This window comes from Papaver somniferum, chromosome 7 (genome assembly GCF_003573695.1).
Source record: "Papaver somniferum cultivar HN1 chromosome 7, ASM357369v1, whole genome shotgun sequence".
NCBI classification, from domain to species: domain Eukaryota; kingdom Viridiplantae; phylum Streptophyta; class Magnoliopsida; order Ranunculales; family Papaveraceae; genus Papaver; species Papaver somniferum.
Window position 1 is genome coordinate 267,508,674 of NC_039364.1, and position 25,707 is coordinate 267,534,380.

At 37.9% G+C, this 25,707-nt stretch overlaps 3 protein-coding genes across 3 annotated transcripts; 2 read left to right on the plus strand and 1 right to left on the minus strand.

Moving 5' to 3' along the window:
* Window positions 1-1,019: 1,019 nt before the first annotated feature.
* LOC113296565 (F-box/kelch-repeat protein At3g06240-like) lies at window positions 1,020-2,027 on the minus strand. The gene is made up of 2 exons (XM_026544863.1): window positions 1,844-2,027; window positions 1,020-1,732 (listed from the first exon to the last, which is right to left on the minus strand). Exons 1-2 carry the CDS (start codon window positions 2,025-2,027, stop codon window positions 1,020-1,022), a joined length of 897 nt encoding a protein of 298 aa, XP_026400648.1.
* A 1,762-nt stretch (window positions 2,028-3,789) lies between these two features.
* Window positions 3,790-4,107, plus strand: LOC113296568 (disease resistance protein RGA2-like). Its single transcript, XM_026544867.1, has one exon. The coding sequence runs from the start codon at window positions 3,790-3,792 to the stop codon at window positions 4,105-4,107; it is 318 nt and encodes a 105-aa protein (XP_026400652.1).
* A 19,557-nt stretch (window positions 4,108-23,664) lies between these two features.
* LOC113296569 (extensin-like) lies at window positions 23,665-25,261 on the plus strand. The gene is made up of 3 exons (XM_026544868.1): window positions 23,665-23,808; window positions 23,974-24,178; window positions 24,978-25,261. Exons 1-3 carry the CDS (start codon window positions 23,665-23,667, stop codon window positions 25,259-25,261), a joined length of 633 nt encoding a protein of 210 aa, XP_026400653.1.
* Window positions 25,262-25,707: the final 446 nt, after the last annotated feature.

A 25,707-nucleotide genomic window follows, 5' to 3' on the forward strand; every position in this document is an offset into this window, starting at 1 on the left:
AACATTGTCGGGACCAAGGATGTTTCCATTTTGGTCGTTAAACTAGATGATTTAAGGACTTCTTCCGAGAATTAGAGTCTGATGTGTAGCTGGTTATAAATGCTTCAATAAAATCAACAAACTGTAGGTTTGTTATGCATTATGGATCTTGCCATTATTAAAAGTCTGGAAAATAGTAGCAGTAGAAGAACCTGGCGTAAGCCCACAAAATCAGCAGCCTGAGTCTTCTAAGAAATACAACAAAATTAGGAGTTGCTGGTTAACTTAGCAGCATTGGTACCAATAGTTATTATTAACTTTGGAGGAGTTTTTAATACCAGGACTTCACTCAAGACAGGGAAGTTCATGACCCTTTTAGCTGAAGATCTTCACGTCATATCAACAATCTTATGAATTTACATGTTCAACTTAGATGCAACGTTACTTATTAGGGAAACTGATAACACACTGAAGATCTTCACGTCATATCAACAATCATGAAGGTGCACTTAAAATTTTGGCAACCAAGTAGAAAGGTGCACTTAAAACCCGTTCTTGCACCTTGGGTTTTCAAGTGCAGCAATAGCTCTGCGTACCGATTCAAGAAGTGAAGAGACCGGAGACACTAAAGGAGTATCGTAGATGGGAGCCACCACAAGAACAACGTCCACCCACATTAGTTACAATAAGAATACCGCCATGTTACAGAACAATGTGATAGAAAGAGCTACTTCATGACAACATCCCTTGCACTCAAAAAGTTACTGCGAAATGTATTCTAAAAAATCCAGAGGTACAATTTAGATTAACGTATTTCATATTTGAAAATAAAAATAAAAAGTTAATGGTCGCAAAATATAATGTAATGTAATTACCATGGAGAATTGCATATACTATGACTGTAAACATGGATAGGTATAGTAAAGTGGAAATGCTGCGTCAACGGACGCGATTATATATTAGCATTGTTCAAGCTGCTTCAAAAATCAAATACGGTATTAGAATTGTCAAAGCATGAAGCATATCAATGCATTTCTTCTTCATACACCTATCCTGTTATTTCTTCCCGCATAAGTACCCGAGTTGAGTGAAACTAGACTTTCCACATAACCTACTGTATTACGGAGCCAGAAACTACTCAAGCTCTTGGGATTTCTACCCCTTGGATGCTTTGGGTCATATATAAATAAACATTGGCCAGTCCTTACTAGAATATGATCGTTCCTGAAAGACGACATAAGCTTCAAAGCATCATAGACACCCATAAATTCTTTATGGTAGTCAAATGTATAACGTGGAGTCCAAGATTCTTGAACTCCATAGTCTTGCATAACCCAAACTTCAAAACAAACCTCAGAGACCGTAACAGTTACACAAAGGCATCCTCCCAAAACTCCAATGGTCAAATGCTTCTTCTCTAAGAGTTCTTTCGGAAGTTGCAATTCATCGAATTCCTCGTTGCAGAAATCAAAAACGACTATTAACTTTGAGTTTTTCTTCAACGTTTGGCCTAACCAGTGAAAGGATCCGTTAACAAGAGTCTCAGTTTGTTGCTCACTAGGAAATACATAAGGCACGCAACGACTTCTTTTCCATGTGTTTGATCCTAACATATACACGATTAACTCAGCATATCCAGATAGGAATATTAGCTTGTAATCATCAGCCTTGCCATCATAACCAAAAGCATTTACATTGGTGTAAAGAAGACCAGGTATTGATTCGGATTTTATTATCTTGTACTCTTTAGTTGCTGGGTTACAAAAACAAATGGAATTCTCAGCTCTAGTACTCCAATATCAATAATATATGCAAACTAGACCATTACATGAACCTAAGAATAGACGAGTCGCAAAGGAACTACCTGCTATGGGACACATCTCAGCTATTGGGTAATCCGCCAATTCAACAATTTCGGTTTCACCTCCATTGACTGACCATAATGAATCATAACTTATAGAATTGAGTGTCCTACAATGTGTTCTCAGGTCATAGCCTTCAAATATGATATTGTAGTTTTTCCTTTGTGTATTAATATCAAGGTGCATCTTAACAAAACTAGGGTTAGAAATAATCTGAATCCAAGACTTGCAAACACACTTACGTACATGTCGACTTCGCGGGTACCCTGAGAAGGATTTCAAGGTACATCTCTTCTGGTATGCTTGACATTGCTTCTCCTCCCCTCCCACCTACACCGAGAAACAATCTTTTTTTTGTCTTTGCAGAGGTATCTATCTTTGCTCTGCAAATAAATAAAACGGTCTAGTGCGGCGGTGCGAGTGTTTGGTCATGGGCTACGAGAGGGCCATGTAGTGATTATAGGGGTTACGGGTCGGTAATCATCATGCATGTTATGGGTCAGTTAGATGAACTAGTGCCAAAAAAGGCCTACAAAATTTACAGTGTCAACAAAAAAAAAGGCCTACAAAGGGACTACAATTTTTTATTTATTTATTATGACATTTTTTAATCGAGAGGATAGAAATTATTACGGAGAGAAAAAGGCTTACAAAATTTACAGTGTCAAAAAAGTGAAATGTCTTTGTTTATATTGCCCAAACTCTAGTGATAGTTAAGCCATGTAATATGAGAGGAAGAGAGTAGAGTTTAGTCGTGTAACTGAGTGGGAGAGGGTAGTTTATAACATGTCTTTTACCACAACAAAATATCCCACATAGAAAGCAATTCCAACGACGACCAACCATTCTCTATCGAAACACTCCATATGCTTGTCACATTGTTGTTTGCTAGCAGCACCCTTTTGAGTAGGGGTGTAAATATTACCCCAAAAAACTCAGCCTGCCCGTACCCGCCCAAGCCCGCTTGTACCTGAAATTTCCCAAAGCCTGTTATGGCCCGTTGCGGGCTACCCGGCCTGGCGTGGATTAATTTATTGGGCGGTCTCGGGATTTGCGATTAATTATGATGCCCGACCTGATACCCGGCCTGAAAGGCTTCTATGTGCTCTTAATCATTTAATATCCTCTTAAAAAGACTTAAAAGTTACAATTTTATAATTGTCAATTTTATGTCAAGAAAAATAAAATATATAATTGTTTTTACTTATAATTAACCTTTTCAAAACATTAATGGTAATATATTTTCTTATTAGAAAGTTTATTGTACTCTAATTAATTATTTATTATAGGCTAAAATTAAAAATTTGTCAGTGTAATTTAAATATAAAATAATACTATCACTTACGATATGTGATGTTGGAAAGGAAAAGATATTGTATTTAATACCGTTCATTTGAAAATTTAAACTTAAAAAACAAAAATCAAAATAGTGGCATGTCCGGCCCGATCTGGCCTGCCCGTATAAAAAGCGGGCTTTGGGCGGTCTCTGGGTAGCAAATTATCTACTTGTACCCGGCCTGTCCGGCCTGAATTTGTTTACAGGCTCACAAATATTAAGCCTGGCCTGCCCGGCCTGTCTTAGTTTTTGGGTCGGGCGGCCCGGCCTGCCCGAATTTACACCCCTACTCGTGAGCCATCTTACGTCTAACAGTACCCTTGCATTCCTGACATGCAACGTTGTCTTTGAAGGAAATGCTCTGAGCTTCTCCCCAATTAGCAAATAATAAAAAATATGGAAACTTACAAGAAGGTATCGAGGTATTCATTATAGGACGGGAGGATGAAAAGGAAAGAATAATTGATATGTTAACCAAAGTCATCCCATCATCATCAACTAGCATTGTGGAAAAAGTTTCTGTCATTTCCATAGTAGGGATGGGGTGACTTGGTAAAACAAGTCGAGCTCGTCTTCAACGATGAGTTGGTAAATAAACTTTTTGAGCTAACAATGTGGGTTCATGTATCTGAAGAATTTGATGAGAAAAAGCTCTTAACAAAAATGATAGAGTCCTCGACTCGGAATAAGTTTGAAGCTTCATCAAACATGGATGTCCTAGTACGTAAAGTCCGAGAGCAACTAGGTGGGAAGAGATATTTGCTGGTACTTGACGATTTATGGAACGATAATGCTGAGCAATGGGAGAGATTCTACAGTCAGTTGCTTGTTGGTGGTCAAGGGAGTAAAATTTTAATCACTACTCGTAAAGCTCAGGTTGCAGAGATGTTGTTAAGGGGAGCATTCCTCCTTACAAATTGGAAAAATTAGAAGACGATGAATGTTGGTCTATCATGGAGAAGAAAGCATTTTCTCCCGGTGGAGCGCTAAAGACAGCAAACATGACTCAAATAGGACGAGAGATAGTGAAAAAATGCAGCGGCTTACCCCTTGCAGGCTGCAGCAAGATGTCTCGGAGGTCTAATGCGCTCTAGAAATGAAGAAGTCTACTGGTTGTCTTGTTTTCTCAGTTCTAGCTCACCGGGTTTTGTTTTCTCAGTTCTAGCTCTTTCTGGATGCTTATTCTTGGCCGAAAAAAGGTTATTGTTCCAATCGGAGGATGTTTCACTTCTCTTTATACAAGTGAAGAAAATCAACACTGTGCATTTTAGATCTTGTCATTTTTACAAGGTTGGAAGATAAGCCTAAGCCCACAAAATCTTGGAGAAGTACCACAAAAGTAGGAGTTGCCAACTTAGTCAGTGCAGTTCATGACATATTAGCTGAAGATTCATGTCATATATCAACATTATAAAGAAACTTTTGGATTTACATGTTCTACTTAGATGCACCGTTATCACCTTAACACATTAGTCATGTTTACCGCCTTATTAGGGACACATTGATACACATTAGTCCGGCTTATATAGGTAAAAATGTTTATCATCCTTCATGTGGACACAAATTAGTCCTGTAAACTAAAACTTTGGATGATCAACATACTTGCATAATATAAAGACTAATGAAAATAACTTAATCAATAAGGTGCACTCAAAACTTTGACGATGAGGTAGAATTAAAGTAAGACTGCTTTCCACAATTTGGTGCCACCACCACATACTACATTATAGGGTAAATTCTCATCCGCCTTGGTCAACATTACTCATCTGGAATACCTTGATCTTGGTTTCAACTATACATAGATTTATATTGTCTCTCCAGTTTGGGAATTTGAATTTAACAAATATAGATGACCTTACATTTGCAGGTGACCAGATGAACCGCAAATGACAGGCTGCCCAACCCACCATTAAATTTCTCCTATAGTTTTCTATCGAGCAGTCTAGCAGCATTAGTATTTTATTGCATGCCTTCCGAGTATGGTATGATGCTTGTTTTTTTTCTCCGACTATTGTTTTTTTCCGTTGCTAAGACGCGTGAGTAAACTTTCAAAAAATAAAAGAAAAAAAAATCAAGTTTTCTGCCAAAATTATCTTTGGTGGTGACGCATGTTAACATTTTAATAAGCATAAGAATTTGCTAAAGGAATGTAAATTAAAATTTATCAAATGACAAAATCAGATATAAGTAAAGTCTTTAAAGTCTAGTTCTTGGAAGTTAGAATGATTGTTGGTCAGTACAGTAGTGTTACCGGAGTTTGGCGTTCGACTTGGAAGATGGCTTTTGTAGTTAACAATTCGGGACCTCACATGAGAAGACCAAAGCACCTCATATTTCAGTTTTGTTTGAATATTGTATGCCAATATATAAATGCAATAGTATTGATCTACTAATAGCAGCATTCTTTTAATCTTAGCAATGAAGAAGATATTGGCGCCTTATTATTGATTTAATCGCGCTGACAATCATATCGGAAGAAACCTAGCTAGCACCTTCATGCTTAGTCTCTATCATCCATCCCCACACATCCCATAACAAAAATAAAAATGCGTGCAAAAATGGTGGGCGTCCCCACTGCAAACTCTTAAACTAAATTCGGATCCAAAATAAATCAATGATCATCTTTTTCTTTTTTATGAAAACAATGATCATCATCTTCCTTTTAACTAATTTTGGAGTGCAATTTAGCAGAAGTAAAAGGCGTGAAAAAAAGAAAAGCCAATAGGAGGCTTCGTACATGTTCGTTGCTAGATTCACGCGTGTATTTCTAGTAGTACACACAAAGACATTGTATGTGTGTCCGGTCTACACTATAAAGCACCTGTACTGCCGATCAGATTTCATCGTACTTCTTCTCTTCCTCGGATATTTCAGAGTTTACATAATTTTTAGATTTAAAAAAAGATGATGTAGGATCGAGCAAGAGAGAGGAGAGCACAACACGGAAACAAATAAACGAATACATTGATAATCAGTTTGGTGTACAATTCTTATGACTTAATAGCCTACTTATAATCTCACAACCTTGACGATCACTCAAAGTACTTTCCTAATAAAAGTAAACTCTAAATAAAGCACACATTCCTTACATAAACAAAACTCAAAATAGAACTCTTCTAGAACTCTCTAGAACTCAAAATACCATATCTTGATTTAACTTCCAACATCCTCCCTTAAACCAAGATATCATTTAACAAGAATTCTGTAACCCTCTTCTACTCCTTAGCTTCTTCCATTGATCGACGTGTGCACGTCCTTGTCTTTTCTCATTTTCCATTCCTCTTCTTCCGTTGATAAACGTTAACACGTTCTTGTCTTTTCTCATTCTTCTTCAAAGAAACCACCAACAAATCCTTACTCCTTGATACTCGATAATATCTTATCCCAACTTCATGATCACACCGGAATTCCGTCAATCAAACTCAAACTCAAATAAAAAACAAAGCACAAACAGCAAACTAACTAAAAAAACGAAACAACAAACCAACTAAAATGAAGCAATATTCTAATTTTTCTTAACAACAATCTTCAAACACATTCCATAATGTCGTCTTACCATAGCAACCAGCACAAACTTCTTTCTTCTTCGTCGCAGCGGAACATCATTCTTAAAAAATCCTTAACAAGCTAGAAACACCTCATTGTGCTCTATTCAACTCGCTAACTAAACACAAAACCAATTTCTTAACTCATCACCGAGCATTGTAGCTCACCTTCTCAACACTTTTTTACCTACTTCACTCGCAGGATTTCCACTCAACTCTTCAAATTCCACACTGGAATTTCTTCATTTCTCTAAGCTAAATCCCCACTTGGATTGCTTCACACAACTCTAGCCAAATCCCCACTGGGATTGCTTCACTCAACTTGTAGACTTCACTCGCCTACAATCTTGTTTCACGCTCACAACCTTGTGACGTCTCAAACTCAACAACTCATAGGCATAAGCCTCCTTTTGTTGTCTTCTCACAATTCACCCCCTGGTGATTACTTCTCTTACTTCACAACCTTACTATTGTATTTCTTCTTCTCTTGTATTATTTACTTCTTTGTTCCAGTCACGCTTGTTAGAGTCGAAACTTTCACACTTCTTTGATAAGATTCTCTCACAATCTTTCTCTTGTTACGCTTCTGCCACAAGCAATAACAAAAACAAAGTCTACCACACTTTGTAAGGTATTCCAAGTTTCTGCCACAAACTCTTCAACCTTTCTTCATCGTTTCCAACATGTTTAATCTTACACTCTAACACGCCATCCTCCCTTAAGCTCAAACATCACCATCCAACAATCCTTGTCATTCTAAGTCTTTGAATTCGATCAACTTCATCAAACTGTACCAGTCCTTCTTGACTGCAATACCAACTTTGATCTTCTCTTGCGTCTATCTCGAATCCATGAATTAACCCTTAGAAAAACAACCACTCACCCGAAGCTTCTTACCTCAACGAACATCAAATCTGCTTTCTGCAACGTCTCTGACAGAAACTGTCACACTTCGTCACTGTTATAAAACTTTTGTCACGCCTCCTGTCACCAACTGTGCACTTTCTTCTGTTCAACTGTGACATCCTCTAGTCACGCTACTCTTTATCAGTAACATTTCTCCTATAACTATTAGCTAACTTTTGTAACACCAACACTTTTACAAACTTTTAATAACACTTTCCTATGACTGCCATCATGCGATGGATCACCAACCAGATAAACCTCGACTACTGCTTCAACACCACCATTAATGGAAGCAAACAACTTATATCCATGAAAGCAACAACTCCATTTTCATCTGCTTTCTCGGCTTCCTCTTCTAAACACAAGGTAGTCACCGAAACAATTTCCCATCTCTCCTTCCATATCATATGTTCAAATTTCAGAGAACGCCAGTTAAACCACTAACTACCGTCTTTGGATTTCCATCATAATATGTATCACCAACAACTAACGATCAAACCATATCAAACCCTAACTTGAATTTCACCTGGATTCGATGATAGTAATGACTGCAAAATTGTTCTTCTCTCGTTCTCAGCTCAAGAACACTCACGCGAACAGCTTCGAAGCTGATGTTGGCTTCGAATTCTTCCCTGACAACTCCATCAATCGTAAACTGCAGAAGCTTCCATCAATAATTACAATCAACGGCAGCAACACAATCTTTATCATCACTTCCAACATCAACAACGTCACCATATCTTCTATAATCACTTGAACTTCTTCGGAAGCAAGATACGATGAACATGTTTTACACCCTTGTTTCTCAGACAATAGGGAAACAAACAAATCAACCCTACCTTGTTTTCTTGTTCTTCTACCGTGTACGTGCTACTAAACTTCTGCGACAAACACTTCTCAGAGCCAGAGCTTGCCACGGAACCGAGCTAGGGAAGTGGTCTCCGTCTCAACTCCCTTTTTTGATATCTTTCCATCTATTTCCTGTGTTCACCAGACCAGCAACCATCTCGACTGCCTCGTTAATAAATAGCAACACCACTCATTACCTTACACCTTTTTCACAGGCAAAAAAAGTAAAACCAAACGCTGACTTCTGCAAACACAGCTTCAATTTTTTTTTAAACATTTTTCAAACTCTCAAACCCTAACGCACCTTCTTGTTTTTCCAACTTTAAACCATCAGAACTTCGCACAACTTCTTTAACTTTTCTCTTAGACCTTAAAAACGAAAAACAATGGAACTGCTCTTCTTTCTTCTTCTCCTCTCCCTTCGTCTCACCTTGCTCTGATACCATATGTAGGATCGAGCAAGAGAGAGGAGAGCACAACACGAAAGAAAATAAACGATTACATTGATAATCAGTTTGGTGTATAATTCTTATGGCTCAATATCCTATTTATAGTCTCACAAACTTGACGATCACTCAAAGTACTTTCCTAATAAAAGCAAACTCTAAATAAAGCACACATTCCTAACATAAAAAAAACTCTAATTAGAACTCTCTAGAACTCAAAATACCATATCTTGGTTTAACTTCCAACAGATGACAAAAGATAGAAAGATTGGGGTAGCTGTGGATTTCTCAAAAAGTAGTATGATTGTTCTACGTGCAACATTCTTGATGTTACGTGGTTGCAAGTAGGAATGAAGGCCATCACTGCAGATTCTTCACGAAATTAATAAATGCTTGCAATTAAAAAAAGAAGAAAAAAAGAACAATGACGAAAACGTAAGGGCCATTGTTTTGAAGGTGATGTAGATTTTACTCTGAACCAGTTAGGGTATGTGGTATCAAAGTGAAATGTCTGTGTTTATATAGCCTAAACATGTATGTGTTTATATAGCCTAAAGTCGTGCACTTGATATTAATGAATTATGTTTCCAAAAATACCAGCACCAATAAAAAAATAAAAGATAGAAAGATTGGAGTAGCTATGGATTTTTCAAAAAGTAGTAATAAATTTTTGTAGCTTTGATTCTATTGACGGAATTTAGAGACTCCGTCACTCCGAAGTGATGAAAAAGTATGGTATGAAGCGCGATCCTGAACTTCTTGACACACTTGATACTACATCTAGACAGAAAGATAATAAGGTGGCCATAGTTAGGGTAATGCAAGGGACAAGATTTTTCAAGCAGTTGAGGATTTGAAACTTGATTCTTTGGTCATGGGCAGTCGTGGGCTTGGTACATTCCACAGGTAAGTATAATATACTCCCTCCGTCCCCTTTTAGATGAAGAGGAAGGGTTTTTTCCAAATCTCAAATTACATGAAGGTGTACATATTTTCACCCTAAATCTTCCTAATTTATCCCTACCTTGGAATCATATATAAATATAAAATATTGTGTAAGTCCAATTTCCCAAAATAAAATATTTAAACAATTCGCTAGATTCCAAATTTACTCTAGAATTGAGGAATTAAAAATTAAAGATTTTAATACTTTTAGAATTATTAATGAGGGTAGATTTGGAAAAATTTTAATCTCTTTTTTTTTCCTTAATATGTGTGAAAACACCTATCCCTTCATCTAAACAAGGACAGAGGGAGTAATTTGATTTATTAATGATTTTGTAGGATTATAATGGGGAGTGTGACAAATCATGTTATATCTAGTGCGTCTTGCCCGGTGACTGTTGTCAAGGATCCTGCGCATCACTAGTCAAGACCCAAGAGATGCCGAGGACTGTAGCTAACTGAATTCATGAAGATTGTCCGATTTTGATCAGTGAAATGTCATTGAAAATAAGTAAGTGTTCGATTAGGGTGCTATGATCATTTGTATTGTGTTGTTTTTGGATCGATCTGAAATGGGTATGAGTTTACATGTTCTACCTAGAAGCATAACTAAGGTTCACTTGATAAATGAAACTAAAGCATAACTAGATGCATTATTGCATATCATTACAAGAAGATCCTAATTTCTGCATCAAACTTCGCGAAACTGGGAATTCTCACCCACCCATTGGATGGTGATAACATTTTAGGCCATCAAACACAGACATGGTGATTCAAGAACCGTAAATACGAGGCGTCTACAACTGAATAGAGAAAATAACATAACAATCCAAAGCTTACCAGCACCACAACAAACAAACAAAAAAGAAAAAGGATCATCCATTTTTAGTGAAATTTATGCATAGAAATTTAATGTAATAATAAATCACAAGAAATGATAGAGAAATACAATCAGGGGTGGATCTTTTGTTCAGTTACAATATTCTAATAAAACATACAAATACAGTACTTCCTAAAACATACAAATACAGTACTTCTTCATTGTCTTTGGTTCCTTGCCCTTACCTTTCTTCCCTGTATAAGGAAATGTAAGAGAATCCTCACGAAGGCAAAAACAATTTCAAAGTCCTCGCTCTGACATCTGCTGCCATGATTCTGATATTTGTGTGTTCTTGGGTTAGGGTTTGATTTCAGAAGACGGAGGCGCTGATAAAGGAATGGATGGAACCAAAACTACTACTTATAAGGTTCACGAATAAATCTACCCCTGTTGTTTTAGGGTTCACTTCATTTGATCTAACGGCTGCAGAGTACTCTATCACTGACCCGCTTGTGTGTTTGCTTCATAGACGCAATAATATGTGCTTCAGTACACGTGGGCGGGCCTAGCTTTGCCTGTCAGAAACAAAACGAAAAAGAAAACATGGGAATTTGGCAATCCGGCAGTCGACCTTCTTCTCCAGAGTCCAGTGAGAACCCTTTTAGAAAGGGGGTATCAGAGCACTAGCTTTTAGTGAATCTAACCTGAATATTAGCTATGGTGTACAAACTAATTGATCTCATGATAAACTATGATGTGGTGACGTACAAAAGGATCACGAATTATACATCTATGTTCCAGATTCATTAATCCATGCACCACAAAATTGCTTAGCAGTTTCATACAACTGATGACGAAGTTCACCTTAGAAATTTTATACGCTACAGTTCTGCACTTGTGCTTCTATTTTAGACCCAGATTTACTTCTATGACCAGAAGCAGTAACCATGGTTTTACCCATATAAGTTGATATTGTATTCTTCTCATCTGAAATTTTCAACTGAAATTCCACACAAGAATCAATATAACAAACACCATATGCCAATTTTGTAAAGACTGACAGAAACCTTGTAAATGGGTAAGATTGGCGATCCATTCGAACCGAAACAGACACATTTGGTTGTGTTTTTTATTTTGAGTGATGAACAAGTAATTTTCTGTGTATATGTGCTACTAGTGCAACTTTAAACAAAAACTTCGTCAATCATGTTACTAAATATATTGAACTTTTCAAGAACATTGAAATGAATGAATAATGTTTGTATAATAACAAGCAGGTTGTTGGTGCGAGCTAGGGTGTTAGAGTCATAAGCAGGATCTATTTGCATATGTTTGGAACTTCCTCCTGTGAATTTCAATGCTTTAGCCCGTAGCTCTCTTAAACAGCTCCAGCTTCTGCTGAAAAAGATTCTTCTGCCTGTTGCACCACTAACATTCTCATGACTCATGAGCACCGTACATGCCACCACCAAGATTTCAACTTTGGGGCAAAGATGATGGTGATATTGTAGTATTACAAATGCAGCTGGGAATAGTGAAATCAGCTGCATTACTAGTATTAGCAGGGAGTACTAGTACCGGTGATGTTGAACATAAGTAAAAAGTTATTCTCATCGATGCGAAGCTGAAACCCTTAAACGTGTCTTTATGTGAACTGTTGTTAAGTTTGTGTAAATTATGCTGTCTTATCTTATTCGCTGAATTCATTTCACATTTCAGATCAATTGGTGATGGTTGATTCGAAAAAATTGAGATGCAGAGGTTCCTTCTGAAGATAGACATTGTGGCCTACAATAGGTTTTTTTTTTTTTTTGATGTGTTTAAACTTCTGGTTATAGTCAAGTTTTAATTGTTTGCAGTTCGTTTTATGGTATGTTAGACTAATCTTTCTAGCTGTCTTTTATTTCAGTGTCTGGTTAGCTTGGTATAGTCCAACCACTTGCAGGCTTGGTTAAATTTTTGTTTCGTTACTGTGGAAAGCAATTCTGTTTTGTTTGGATCAAGTTAAAATTTGTAGTCCATTAGTGGATTCTCAATTTTATGGTGGTGAGGTAGTATATATCGGGCCAACTGAATTTTGTGGATTCACGATGTGTCATTGTTCTCATGTTTTGTGCACACTAAATTTAGCGATGTATCATTACTTTGTAGCTTTCTTTCTCGAGATTTAGCTATAATCTAATTTTGTGATTTGTAAAGCTTGCTAACTGTGAATGCAGTTTTCTGTCTGTTGCAAAAGCTTCAGAGTGACTCCCAATTTCAGTTTCTACAAATTTTAAGTTAAGTTGCGTTGGGGTGGAGAAGAAAATTTTGTGTCCTTCCACAATTTGTTCATCTGCTAGCAATGGTTCTTAAGCTTGGGAAAAATTTATTTGGAACCTTGTACCAGCAGCTGTATGTTGGTCTATTTGGAGGGAGAGAATCAAAAGGAGTTTTGAATTGGGAGATAGAAAATTGGAGTTGGCAAATACAGTTTTCGATTGGGTTGCTATTGTTCTTTGGTCTTCTTGTATTGGTTTTTATTTCTCTTTTCTGTCCACCTCTCTTAGATTTGATGTGTATTTGGTCCCAAAACTAAAATCATGTCATTTCACACTGATTTTGGAACCAACCGTCCCAGGATTAAAATCATGATTTTCGTGTGGAATTGACCATTCCTAGATGCAGAATTTAGGTTGTGTACTAATAAAAATAGTCGGTATCCAGTAAGGTATTTTTCTGATACCATGTTCATGAGCATGTAAGTATGTGCTTCTTCTTCCTACTTGCCTAGTAAAAACCAAGGCCGGCCTATTGATCGACTTCCCAAATGCTCTGTGCTAACCAAAACATTTCCCTCTTTAGTAGTTTCCTCCTCTCAAAACGAATCTACGGTAATCTGCGAAATTTTTACATCCTCCTCTTTGAGAACAGCTGACACTCATGCCCAAGGTCAAATACTGGTACACACCATGAATCAGTTCCCAATATAAACACCATGCAATACTCCGCCCTGGTTCTGACGTAAAAATAACAACAGCCTTATATTCCTGTCACAATGGATCAAAACCAAAACCACTACACAAGTAGAGGTGCCCAGTAGGAGTTGCATAGTGGAGACCAAATTGTTCCGCCGTCGGATTAATAACCATTAGACTCGTTTAACACATGTTAAACCATTACAGTGACGTACTGTTTCCATTGTGCCTTGAATGTTTAAGGTAATCTACCTCTTCGACCCTAAAATAATAAGCCTTTTTGGTATCTACGCATTCATTATAGAGATCAAAAAATAGACTGCATTTTATTCTCTTAAACAAAGTGAGATGTAGCAAATCTTGAATTGCTAAAAAATTGTGTTGTGCCAGAACTTACTCATGCAACTGTAGTTGATTAGTTCACGAGCTGGTAATCTCGTCGGAATATCTTTACTTTGGCTCTTCTTCTTTATCATCGATTGCTTTTCTACATTTCAAAATTGATTTTTCTCCATCAAGTTGATTTAGTTTCTTTAAAAATATAAATATTCATCCGGATCGAAAAAGAGATTGGGAAGCTGAAAAATACTTAAACAAATTCTTATACACACCCTAACCCAAAGAACCTAAGGTTCTATGTAGCGTTTGAATCAATAGAGAACCTTTTCTTCTGTATGAATCGATATTATTACATTCCAATTCCTTCCCGATATCTTCCAAGGAAAATACCGAATTGGATCCCAAATTGATAGAATGCCTGGATGCACTGCCACTGTAACCTGCCATGTACTGCTTAGGGTTCATTACCCGGCCTGTATAGTTGCCCGCTCCACCCGACTACCCATCCTATAAAAGTAAACGAAACCCTAGGATTTCAGTAGAAGTTTTACACAAAGAGAAGAGAGTGAAATTGGTGACTACCAGAGTGAGGCGCCGTTAAGAAAAAAACAGTAACCGGAGTTCTGCTTCCCGATTCTAAAATCAGATGAGGTGTTATGATCGGAGTTTGAGTTTTACGTGTGATACCTTTGCACATTCCTTGGAAGAGAGACACAGATCTTTGAAATTGTTGTTATAATGACTTCTCCTCTCAAATCTATGTAGTTAACGGTCTTTGTAGGCCTATTGGAGCTCATACTGTCTGTTCTGGTAGGATCTGCAACATAATGGTATTTGATTTCATTATAGTATGTTAGACTAATCTTTCTATCTGTCTTCTACTTCGGTGTCTGGTTAGCTTGGTATAGTAACCACTTGCAGGATTGGTTAAATTTTTTGTTTCATTACTGTGAGAAGCAGTTCTGTTTTGTTTGGATCAAGTGAAAATTTGGATTCTCATCTCAATTTTAGGGTGGTGTGGTAGTATATATTGGGTCAACTGAATTTTGTAGATTCAGGATGTGTCATTGTTCTTCTCATCTTATAAGATTGTACATTGGTGATTGACAACATTGATTTATCCTTCTGCCTGACCTGTTCGGTGAAAGTTTTGAAACAAGTTTGTGCGTTTTAGGCCGATCTCTTTGCTTGCTTGGTTTTGATGCTAAGATTGGTCCCGATCATGGACCAAACTATTCACCACTGACCTGCAAAAACATTTTGGTGGATTGGTTAAGAATTTGATGGCGCTGCAGTCTTATTCCAGCCCAATAGATCCCAAGGATCCCTGCCTTGATCTTGGCCCTGAGCTCTAGCACTGTCATGTAAAAATTCTAAGAAGTAGACCAATTTCTTACAATTTTACTTTCAAGATTCTGCCCATTTGATCCTCCTAGGAAATGGACAATAGTTCTTAGTTCTTGACAGTAAAATGCTTTGAAAATGTACCACTCCACTATAGACTATAGTGTCCACATGTTTATATTCATTTTTTCAAATTCATCTCGGAAACCCAACTGACTGGTCGTGTGATGGATCTTCATAAAGTCCTGCTTTCAACCATGCTGACGATGCCTGCTCAAAAAACAACCCAAATTAAACCCACCTTCAAAATCTAGTTCGAAAACACAAATTAAGCAGGATTTTTCTTAATCACCCAAAACTCTTCATCAAGTTTGGCTTCTCTGACACCATCATGTTTATTTTTTTCTGAATTATCGATTCTTCTTCACTGAACCAAATTTCCTATAGCATATAAACAATTAAGCAACTAAGAACACAAGACATTCTGGCTGATCAGTTTCAAAGAGAAATGCACGATTATATAGCAAGATTCATTAAGAATCCAAAGAATGAATTCAGAATAGAATTAAGACAGTGAAAATGCAAGAACTTGAGAGTGAATTTTAAAAAGAAGAGATCGATTTTTATTTTTTATTTAAATTATACATAAAAATTTAATTTACTAATAGATCACAGTAAATGATTAAGAAATAAAATTATGCGTGGATCTTTTTTATTCTCTTCAATTACTAATGGTTTTTTTTTTTTACAAATGAAATATAAAGTACCAATGGATCTTTTTTACGGTTACATTCTTGTAAAACAAACAATTACAAAACTTCTTCATTTTCTTCAGCTTTGTTTTCCTTTGTGTTTTCCTTTCTTCTGTCCCTGATGATAGGCAAGTTAAGAGATCCTTAGAAAGGAATTCAACTGCTCTTGGAGGAGACGAATTGGCAGATTTAAGATACTTATAGGAAAAATCATTGTGCGGAGATATTTTACTGTTGATGATGATCGCTCTATTAGAGCAAGTCTTATGGTGGAATCCACACTATTCCAAGTGTCGAAAAACCATGGAATGTCTAGTCTAGTGGCTTCCAAGTTGGGGCTTTCCACAAAAAATCCAAGGAGGGTTCCATGGTTTGGTGGATGGGTTCGTGGAATCCATCTAAACGTCAATAAGAATAGCGCTAAACGCAAATAAGATTGACGCTAAAAAAACGCCATTAAGAATTGCGGTTTTTTTTATCCGTAGATTTAAAATGAGTTGTTGAAATCTAACGCTGAAAAAAAAGCTCCATTCTTAATTGCGTTTTTTTAGCTCCATTCTTAATTGCGTTGTTTTAGCTCCATTAAGAATAGCGTTTCTAATATTCCACCATTACACTTGCGCTTCTATCCACAGTTCCAAGTGCTGAGGTGGGGTGGAAGATGGAAGATGGATGGATTCAACCATAAGACTTGCTCTTAACACATCTGCTGCCATGATTATGTTGCTCCTGCTGAGATGAATAAAGAATTGTTGATGTTCTTTTGAGTTTTTGAGTTAGGATTTGTTTAAGAAGATGGAGGCGGAAATAAGGGGATGCAAAAGAAAACTACGCTACTTATAAGGCTTATAGATCTACATTTTGTTTAGGGTTCACTTGTTATTTAATCTAACGGCTGACAGTATTTGCGACCTACATATGTGTCTGTCTATCGACGGCGAGGAGGATTTTAATGGCATACAATTGGGAACAACATATACGATCTTTGATCCTTCATCAAACTGGCATGGCCTTTGTAGCTGCGAATAGATTGTTTGTTCCAGTCACCAATGTCACCAACTTCCGTTCTAGACCTTGCTAAACATTGGCAAATTTCTGTAGTTGTTGTATAATGTAATGTACCAATGAGGGAGGAGATGTGGAAAATCAATTCTTGGCTTATTGTTAGTCTTGAACTCCTTTTTGCTTTCTCTTGTGGCATAGTCGACTCTCGGCATCCGCTGCTGCTGTTGTAATTATAATCAATTTTGTAAGAAAAAAGGTTGCGAAATCCATTATTGTTCCAATGGGAGGATGTTTTTCTGTTCATTGCTCCTTTTACGCGCTAGATTATGCTTCGATCTATGACGGGTCAGTACACAAAATTTGTAAATACGAAGGCTAGTCTTAGAGGTTTGAATGCAGTAGAAATAATTTCAAGCATTGACAATCAACTAAAAGACTAGGTTAAAAAAAAGAATGACCTCTCTGCATATCCAAATAGTACTAGTGGTAAATTTCAAGCGTTGACAATCACATCATTGCACATGGATGCAACAAAGATCCTAATTTCTGGATCAAACATCGAATACCCTTCATGTTAATCTAGGATACACACCCAACACACAACTGTATGCAGAAAACAACGTTGGAATTCACAGCTTACCAACAAACAAAAAATCAATTGATTTCTAGTATTAGTTTGATTACTGATTAAACTTGTACATAAATTTGATGTAAATCACAAGAAATGATCAAGAAGAAATACAATCATAGCTATTCTACTTATAAGGTTGAAGAAATGAAAACTGTTATACTTATAAGGTTTACATAGCTGCCCTTTTAGATTAGACTTCTTAAAAAATCTAACGGCTGTAGAGTGGCGGATTTTAAAGATACTGCAGCCCTTATAACTGGGGACAAACATTCTATAGCATCCGTCTTTACTCGGAATTAATTTCAAGTCAGCCATAGTAATTCTTATTTGTGAGTAGAACAAGTTATGTGCTGCATTAAGAACTTGTGGCTTTTGCTCGTTTTCCAGGCTTCAGAACATGTCAGACAACTTGGAGAGCATCTAAACAGAAAAACTACCACCAGTTAAAGACAGATCACAATAGAATATCAGGTGGGTTAGGATATGAGCAACTCAAACAGCTCATCCCGGCATAGAATGCGGAACCCATGTTGAGTAACAACTAGCAATCTATTAATTCTTCATTTCAACACCTTCGAGCTCTTTGGGAAACTGACACTCATGCCTGAGGTCAAATACTGCTACACAGAAATTCTTAACCTTCTCAGTGTCATTTGATCATCAAGAGTAACTAAGAAAGATTAAAAGGAAAACCTTCAACACCCTGAACGGCCTATGCACAAGAATTAAGCCTTCGAAAGCCTATGAACCAAAATTCCTAAGAGAAAACGTCAACAAGTGAATTCTTGTTATTAGTATTTTCTGAGTTACCCTCTCAAATATTCTTTTGTTATTCACTCACTTCTATGAACTTGTCTTGTATTTTCATTCACTGACATTTTTCTTTTTTATTTCTCTCTCTTTCAAACTGAGTAGTACAAGTACCCATACATATAGGCAGTATAGCCGACCTTAGACAACTCTAGTGTTTTCTACAACTTTCTTTTCTCTCTGACTATTTTATCTTAGTTCACACTAATAACCATCTTTGACCAAGATATTACAAGAATCTTCTAAACTCTTCTTTTTCTTTCACCAGATATTACAAGACTCTTTTACTGACTTCATACTAACCACTAACTAGTAAATTCCAGACTCATCTCTTATTGTTTTACTACCTAGGTAATTTTTAGAAAATGCATTAATTCCAACACTCCTCCTTAATGCATTTTCTCTTTTCTTCTTTTCTAATGAGCCGCTGCAATTTTTGCTGCTGCACATCGTTTTCTTTGTTGTCTTTCCTTAGCACTGCAAAGCCGCATGTTTCGATTGTGCTTGTTCTTGATTTTTCTCTCCAAACTTTCTTGTACCTTGGAACTGTCTTGGACTGTTTACAACCTCCACTTTCTTTTGTTGGAACCTGTTTTTGTCGCAGATTTAGTAATCGAAATTGCGAGCCTTTATCAACTTCTGCCTTCATAGCTGCATTGTGTACATAATTCCAGTAGATTGGAAAATTCCTTTGTTTTACTTCTACTTTGGCAATGACCTGGTGCTTGTTTTTCTTATCATATATGAAACACATTCCATTATCAAAGTATAGTGCATACCCATTTTCTACCATCTGACCAACACTTAACAGATTGGATTTTAGATTGGGAACTAGAAAAATATCTTTGATAAGTCGCATACCTTTTCTAGTTTGGATATATATCGTACCTTTTCCTTTCGCCTCAACCAAGTCGTCATTTCCCAGCCTAATTAGAGTCTTCATAGACGTATCTATGTCGCGGAAAATGCTTTCGTCTCCCGTCATGTGATTGCTGCAACCGCTATCAATATACCAAGCTTCTTTTTCTCTTCCACTGTTGTTTGATGGGAATAAAACATTTGCTCCTCCTCCTTTTCAGCTTCATGAAAATTAGCTTGATTGTTTTTTTTAAAACGACATTCTTTTGCGAGATGTCCATGTCGACGATTGTAACATTGGGGCTTGCTTTCATCAAACCAACAATCTTTCTCTAAATGGTTTGTCTTCTTACAAAATCTACATGGTGGATTATCTTTCCTCCATCTTTCCTCCCTGCAGCTGTCTTCTCATTCTTTAGAAATATTTTTGTCTTCACATTTGTCTCTGTAGCTTCGAGTATTCATACTCAATTTAGACTGAAATGCAATCTCGATTGGAGTTTCATTACGCCTGCTTAACCTTTGTTCATAGGCTTCAAGCGAACCCATAAGCTCCGTCGCCGAAAGAGTTGCGATATCTTTCGACTCTTCAATTGCAGTGACTATCGAGTCATATTTGTCGGCGAGGCTAATCAGAATTTTTTCCACCAACTTATTATCACCAATGTTTTCTCCATAGCTTTTCATTTGATTGACTATCTCCTTTACTCTCGAGTAGTAATCTTTTGGAGCTTCTGAATCTTTCATTTTAATGTTCTCTAAATCTCTTCTTAGTGATTGTAATTTAACTGGTCGTACCTTTTCGTTTCCTTGAAACTCATTCTTCAGCAAAACCCATGCCTCTTTTGCTGTTGTAGCTCCCATAATTCGCGGAAAAATTGTGTCATCTAGTGCCATCTGAATGGTGTACAAGGCTTTGTGATCATTCAATTTCATGTTCTTCAGTTTCTTTTGTTGCTCCGGAGTGGTTGCTGTAGTTTCAGTCATTGTTACACCGCTTTCGACAACGTCCCATAAGTCTTGAGATAGGAAGTACGTTTTCATTTTGACACTCCAGAAATCGTAATTCTCTCCAGAAAAAATTGGCACAGCTACTGATTGATTTGAGCTGCTACTTGTCGACATGATTGCAAGCGGAAGTTATCTCCCAACTTCAATCGAACGAAGCTCTAATACCACTGTTGGATATTTGTAGGAGCTGTAATTTTGTTGTTTTTTGAACTCTTGTTATTAGTATTTTCTGAGTTACCCTCTCAAATATTCTTTTGTTATTCACTCACTTCTCTGAACTTATCTTGTATATTCATTCACTAACATTTTTTATTTTTCATTTCTCTCTCTTTCAAACTGAGTAGTACAAGTACCCATACATGTAGGCAGTATAGCCGACCTTAGACAACTCTAGTGTTTTCTACAACTTTCTTTTCTCTCTGACTATTTTATCTTAGTTCACACTGATAACCATCTTTGACCAAGATATTACAAGACTCTTCTACACTCTTCTTTTTCTTTCACCAGATATTACAAGACTCTTTTACTGACTTCACACTAACCACTAACTAGTAAATTCTAGACTCATCTCTTATTGTTTTACTACCTAGGTAATTTTTAGAAAATGCATTAATTCCAACAAGCATATAATAGCAGTTAATGAAACATGATCACAGTTCAAACAATTGAAATTCTTCTTCAATTGTTTGGGCAGACTTAATTATCAAAGTCATGCAATCGTACGAAATTGGTTATAGGCCATTTGTTGACAACATTAGTGGTGCTATATGAGCATCTGTTTGCTCTTGCATTGTAATGGAGGTACATACTACTGAATACAGAAAAACAACATTTCAATTCCCAGTTTACTACAATGAAATAAAATTAAAAAAGCACGGCTTTTTAGTTTTTATTTGATAATTGATTAAACTTTTACATAAAAATTTAAAGTACTAATAAATCCCAAGAAATTATAGAGAAATACAATCAAGAGGTGGATCTTTTGTACAGCTATTATAAATTCAAAACTTCTTCCTCTTGTTCGCTCTTTTTACTATTCAAAACTGCTTCCATCTGATAAGGTCCAAAGAAAGATAAAAAGAAAAGCAAGCTCCTATTACTGCAAAGAGGGAGGGTAAAATTTAAGATACTTAAGAGGAGAAATCATTACGCTAAGATGTTTCCTGTGATGCTCTATTGACACATCTGCTGCCATGATTACGTTGTTGCTGTGATGGAGGAGGAAGTTTTTGTTGTTTGTGTTCTTGGGTTAGGGTTTCATTTCAAAAGAAGACGGAGGCGCTAATAATGGGATAAATGAAACCAAAGCTACTACTTATAAGGTTCACAGATCCGCCCCTTTTAGTTTAGGGTTCACTTCATTTGATCCAACGGCTGCAGAGTATTCTATCACTGACCATATGTGTGTTTGATAGACGACAATGAAAACAGTCACGAGTCTATATCTTACTGCGAATGGGTTAGGTTTTTCCATGGTAAAGTCTTTTTTACTTATTTGAAAGTGAATTCAGTAGTTCCTAAACCATTAGCTTTTATACTAGTTCAAGCCCTCAAGGATAGGCGGGCTGGTTTGAAATGAGGTGAGCCCGGCACAGCTGTCTAGGTCTAGCATGGGGAGCTTAGCTTTGCCTCTTTTGGGAATCTGGCAGTCGACTCTCTTCTCCAGAGTACACTGAGAACCCTTTTAGAAAGGAGAACGAATTATACATACATGTTCCAAAGTCATTACAATTCAAAGAGTTGATCATTCCCACACCAGTAATCTATGCACCCCAACATTGCCTAACAGTTTCATACAACTAAGTTCACCTTAGAAATTTGATACGCTATAGTTCTGCACTTGTGCTTTCTATTTTACTACAGATTTATACTGCATGCATATAGGTTCTGTTCTTCCAGATGAGGACTCGCCCTCTGCAAGAGATTTTTTTCATGTCAGGACCAGCTGATTGTTATTAATAGACAATATAATTCTGTTACCTTATTTATCTGGGAGAATATACGATATGCAATGAAGTCTCCCAGATTTCCTGTAATACTATTTATATGAGTTTATTGAATAAGAATAATCAACGGATTCATTGACATCCGACATGGTATCACGAGGCCAAAACCGGTCCTCCTTCTTCTTCCTCTAAAAACACCAAAAACACCAATAATCATCAATGGCAAATAATCGATCCATACCGAGTAATAAAAACACCATACATCCGGCTTTCGCCGTTTCCAACATCAAAGTTTTGATCCCTGTTACACTAGATATCAAACAAGACGAATACTCTTCATGGGTTCTCCTATTTCAACTTCATCTTCAAGCGCACAACCTCCTTTTTCTTATTGATAGTTCTTCTCCCACACCAGATCTTCACGCTGCCACCATTCTACAACTTGACGCCCTATGTCGTCAATGGATGTTCTCCACCATGACCAAAGATCTGATGCTGACTGTTCTCAAAACTGGAAAAACTGCGAAGGATTTATGGAATCATCTCAAACGTCTCTTCCAAGACAACAAAGGAAACCGCGCTGCCAGCCTTGAAAGTAAGTTTGTAAGTCTAAAATTTATTGACTGTAACAACGTTGATGATTATTGTGATAAGCTACAGGCACTCTCCAATCGATTGAGTGACCTCGAGTTTTCAATGGATGAAAAACGACTAGTTATCCAGCTTGTCAATGGACTTCCGGAGGAATATAATACTGTTGCCTCCTTCATTCAAAAATCGATGCCATCGTTTGACACTGCTCGATCTCAACTACGCACTGAAGAGATTCGCCGTGAACATCAATCCACATCAAACACTCATGCTGCCCTTGCTGCCGGAACACCGCACACCTCCCATCACCTTCCTGTTGCTGCACAACGTCATCAACAAAGTCCGTTCTTCTCTACAGAACAATCACCTCACTCCCTGGATCGCACAGCGCCGTTGCTTCCCAACCCAACAGGCCCACTGCTTTCTCACCAGCAGCCCACTACTGGATCGAACAGAAGCCCACTACTGCCCAACCCAGCAAGCCCATTTCCTCCTTACCCACACTGGGCTTCTCCCTGGAACGCTGCTGCACCTGGCCCATATCCGGCTACTCCCTACTGGGCTTCTCCCTGGAATGCTGCTCCACCTTCCAACCGCGGATGAGGCCTCCAGAACCGTGGTAGAGGACGGGGTCGTGGCCGCCATCCAACAGCCGGCCGATCACCACAAGCCTACATTGTTCCGACCACAGACTATCTACAACCGTCAGATATCGCCGAAGCCTACAGCTTTATGAGCATTCGGACACCCGATGATGATTTCTATATGGACACCGGAGCAACCTCACACATCACCTCGGATCCAGGTACATTACAAAAAGTTTTTAATTCTAGTAATGTTCGTTCTATCTTGGTGGGAAATGGAAATAGCATTCCGGTAACTGCTAGTGGCTCTAAGTACATAAATCTTCCAACTCACACCCTTCACCTCAACGACACCCTTGTCGTTCCTTCCATCATCAAAAACTTAATCTTTGTTCGAATATTTACCACTGATAATCATGTGTCTGTTGAATTTGATTCTTATGGTTTTTCTGTGAAGGACTTGAGTTCGAGGAAGACTATTCTCCGATGTGATAGTTCTGGGGAGCTCTATCCCATCACCACCTCCGCCGTGCAATCCTCTTTTTCGCCACCACCTCACCAATATTCACTTGCCGTATGCTCACCTACCGTTTGGCATAGTCGCCTCGGCCACCCTGGCAAAGCTGTCCTCGATGCTTTACGCACAAAATCTTTTATTCAATGTAATAAGGATAATTCTCCCAATCTTTGTCATTCTTGTCAAATTAGCAAACATGTTCGTCTTCCCTTTTATGACTCTCAGTCTACTAGTATTGCTCCTTTTGATATAATTCATAGTGATTTATGGACGTCTCCGTTGAATATAGATACGGGATTTCGTTATTATCTTCTATTTTTGGATGATTTCACCAATTATTTATGGGTTTTTCCACTAAAATTAAAATCCCAAGTCTTCACCAAATTTTTGATCTTTTGTTCAAACTCAATTCAAACGCCAAATTAAATCATTCCAATGCGACATGGGTCGCGAATTTGACAATTCCACTTTTCACAACTTTGCTAGTAAAAACGGCCTGGTTTTTCGCTTCTCGTGTCCTCACACATCATCTCAAAATGGTAAGGCTGAACGCATGATTCGCCGGATCAATGATATCACTCGTACTCTAATGTCTCATGCCTCCGTTCCTCCCAAATATTGGGTTTATTCTCTTCTTATGGCTATCTACCTCCACAACATTCTTCCTACTAGACTTCTCAATTTCAAATCCCCAATGTCCATCTTATATAGACGCCAACCCACATATACTCATCTTCGCATTTTTGGTTGTCTTTGCTACCCTAATCTCTCCTCCACCACACCACACAAACTTGCTCCTCGCTCCACTAGGTGTGTTTTTCTTGGTTTTCCACCCAATCATCGTGGTTATCGTTGTCTTGACATTTCCACAAACAAAATCATTATTTCGAGACATGTCACGTTTGATGAGAACGTATTCCCCTTTTCTATTTCCTCTTGTCCAGGCTCTTCCCATACTCACAACCCACAAACCTATCCTCTCTATTCATTTCTAGATTCCTCCACCTATCCATCACCTGTGCCTTCAAATTCTGTTGAGCCTGTACCCACGCTCACTTCCGCTCCACCTCCTGAACAAGGCCCATCTCCTTCGCCCTTGTACACTCCTCCACACCGCAGGCTAGCTTATCCCTCTCAGCCCATTTCTACTCAACCCACTTCCACTCAGCCCACTTCTACTCAGCCTATTTCCACTCAACCCACTTCTCCTCTGCCCATTTCTATTTAGCCCATATCTTCTCATCCCATTTCCAATTCACAACCCATCTCCCTCGACGCTCCAACAACCTCCCAAACTCAGCCCATCTCTGTGTCTGTCTCTTCCTGCCCACTTCATCCAGCCACACCTTCCTGCCCACAGCTTCGAGCGGCATCTCGCCCAACCACCAGGGCCTCCCGGGGCATCTTCCGTCCCATCCAAAAACTCAATCTTCATGTCCAATCCACAATTCCCATTTCCCCTCTTCCCCGTTCTCATTTTTATGCACTTAGGGACCCCAACTGGAATGCTGCCATGCAGAACGAATATAATGCTATGATTATGACCAACACTTGGGAGCTGGTTCCTCGCCCTAGTAATGCTCATATCATTCGGTCAATATGGCTTTTCCGTCACAAGTTTCACGCTGACGGAACTTTGCAACGTTACAAGGCTCGACTAGTGGCCAATGGAAA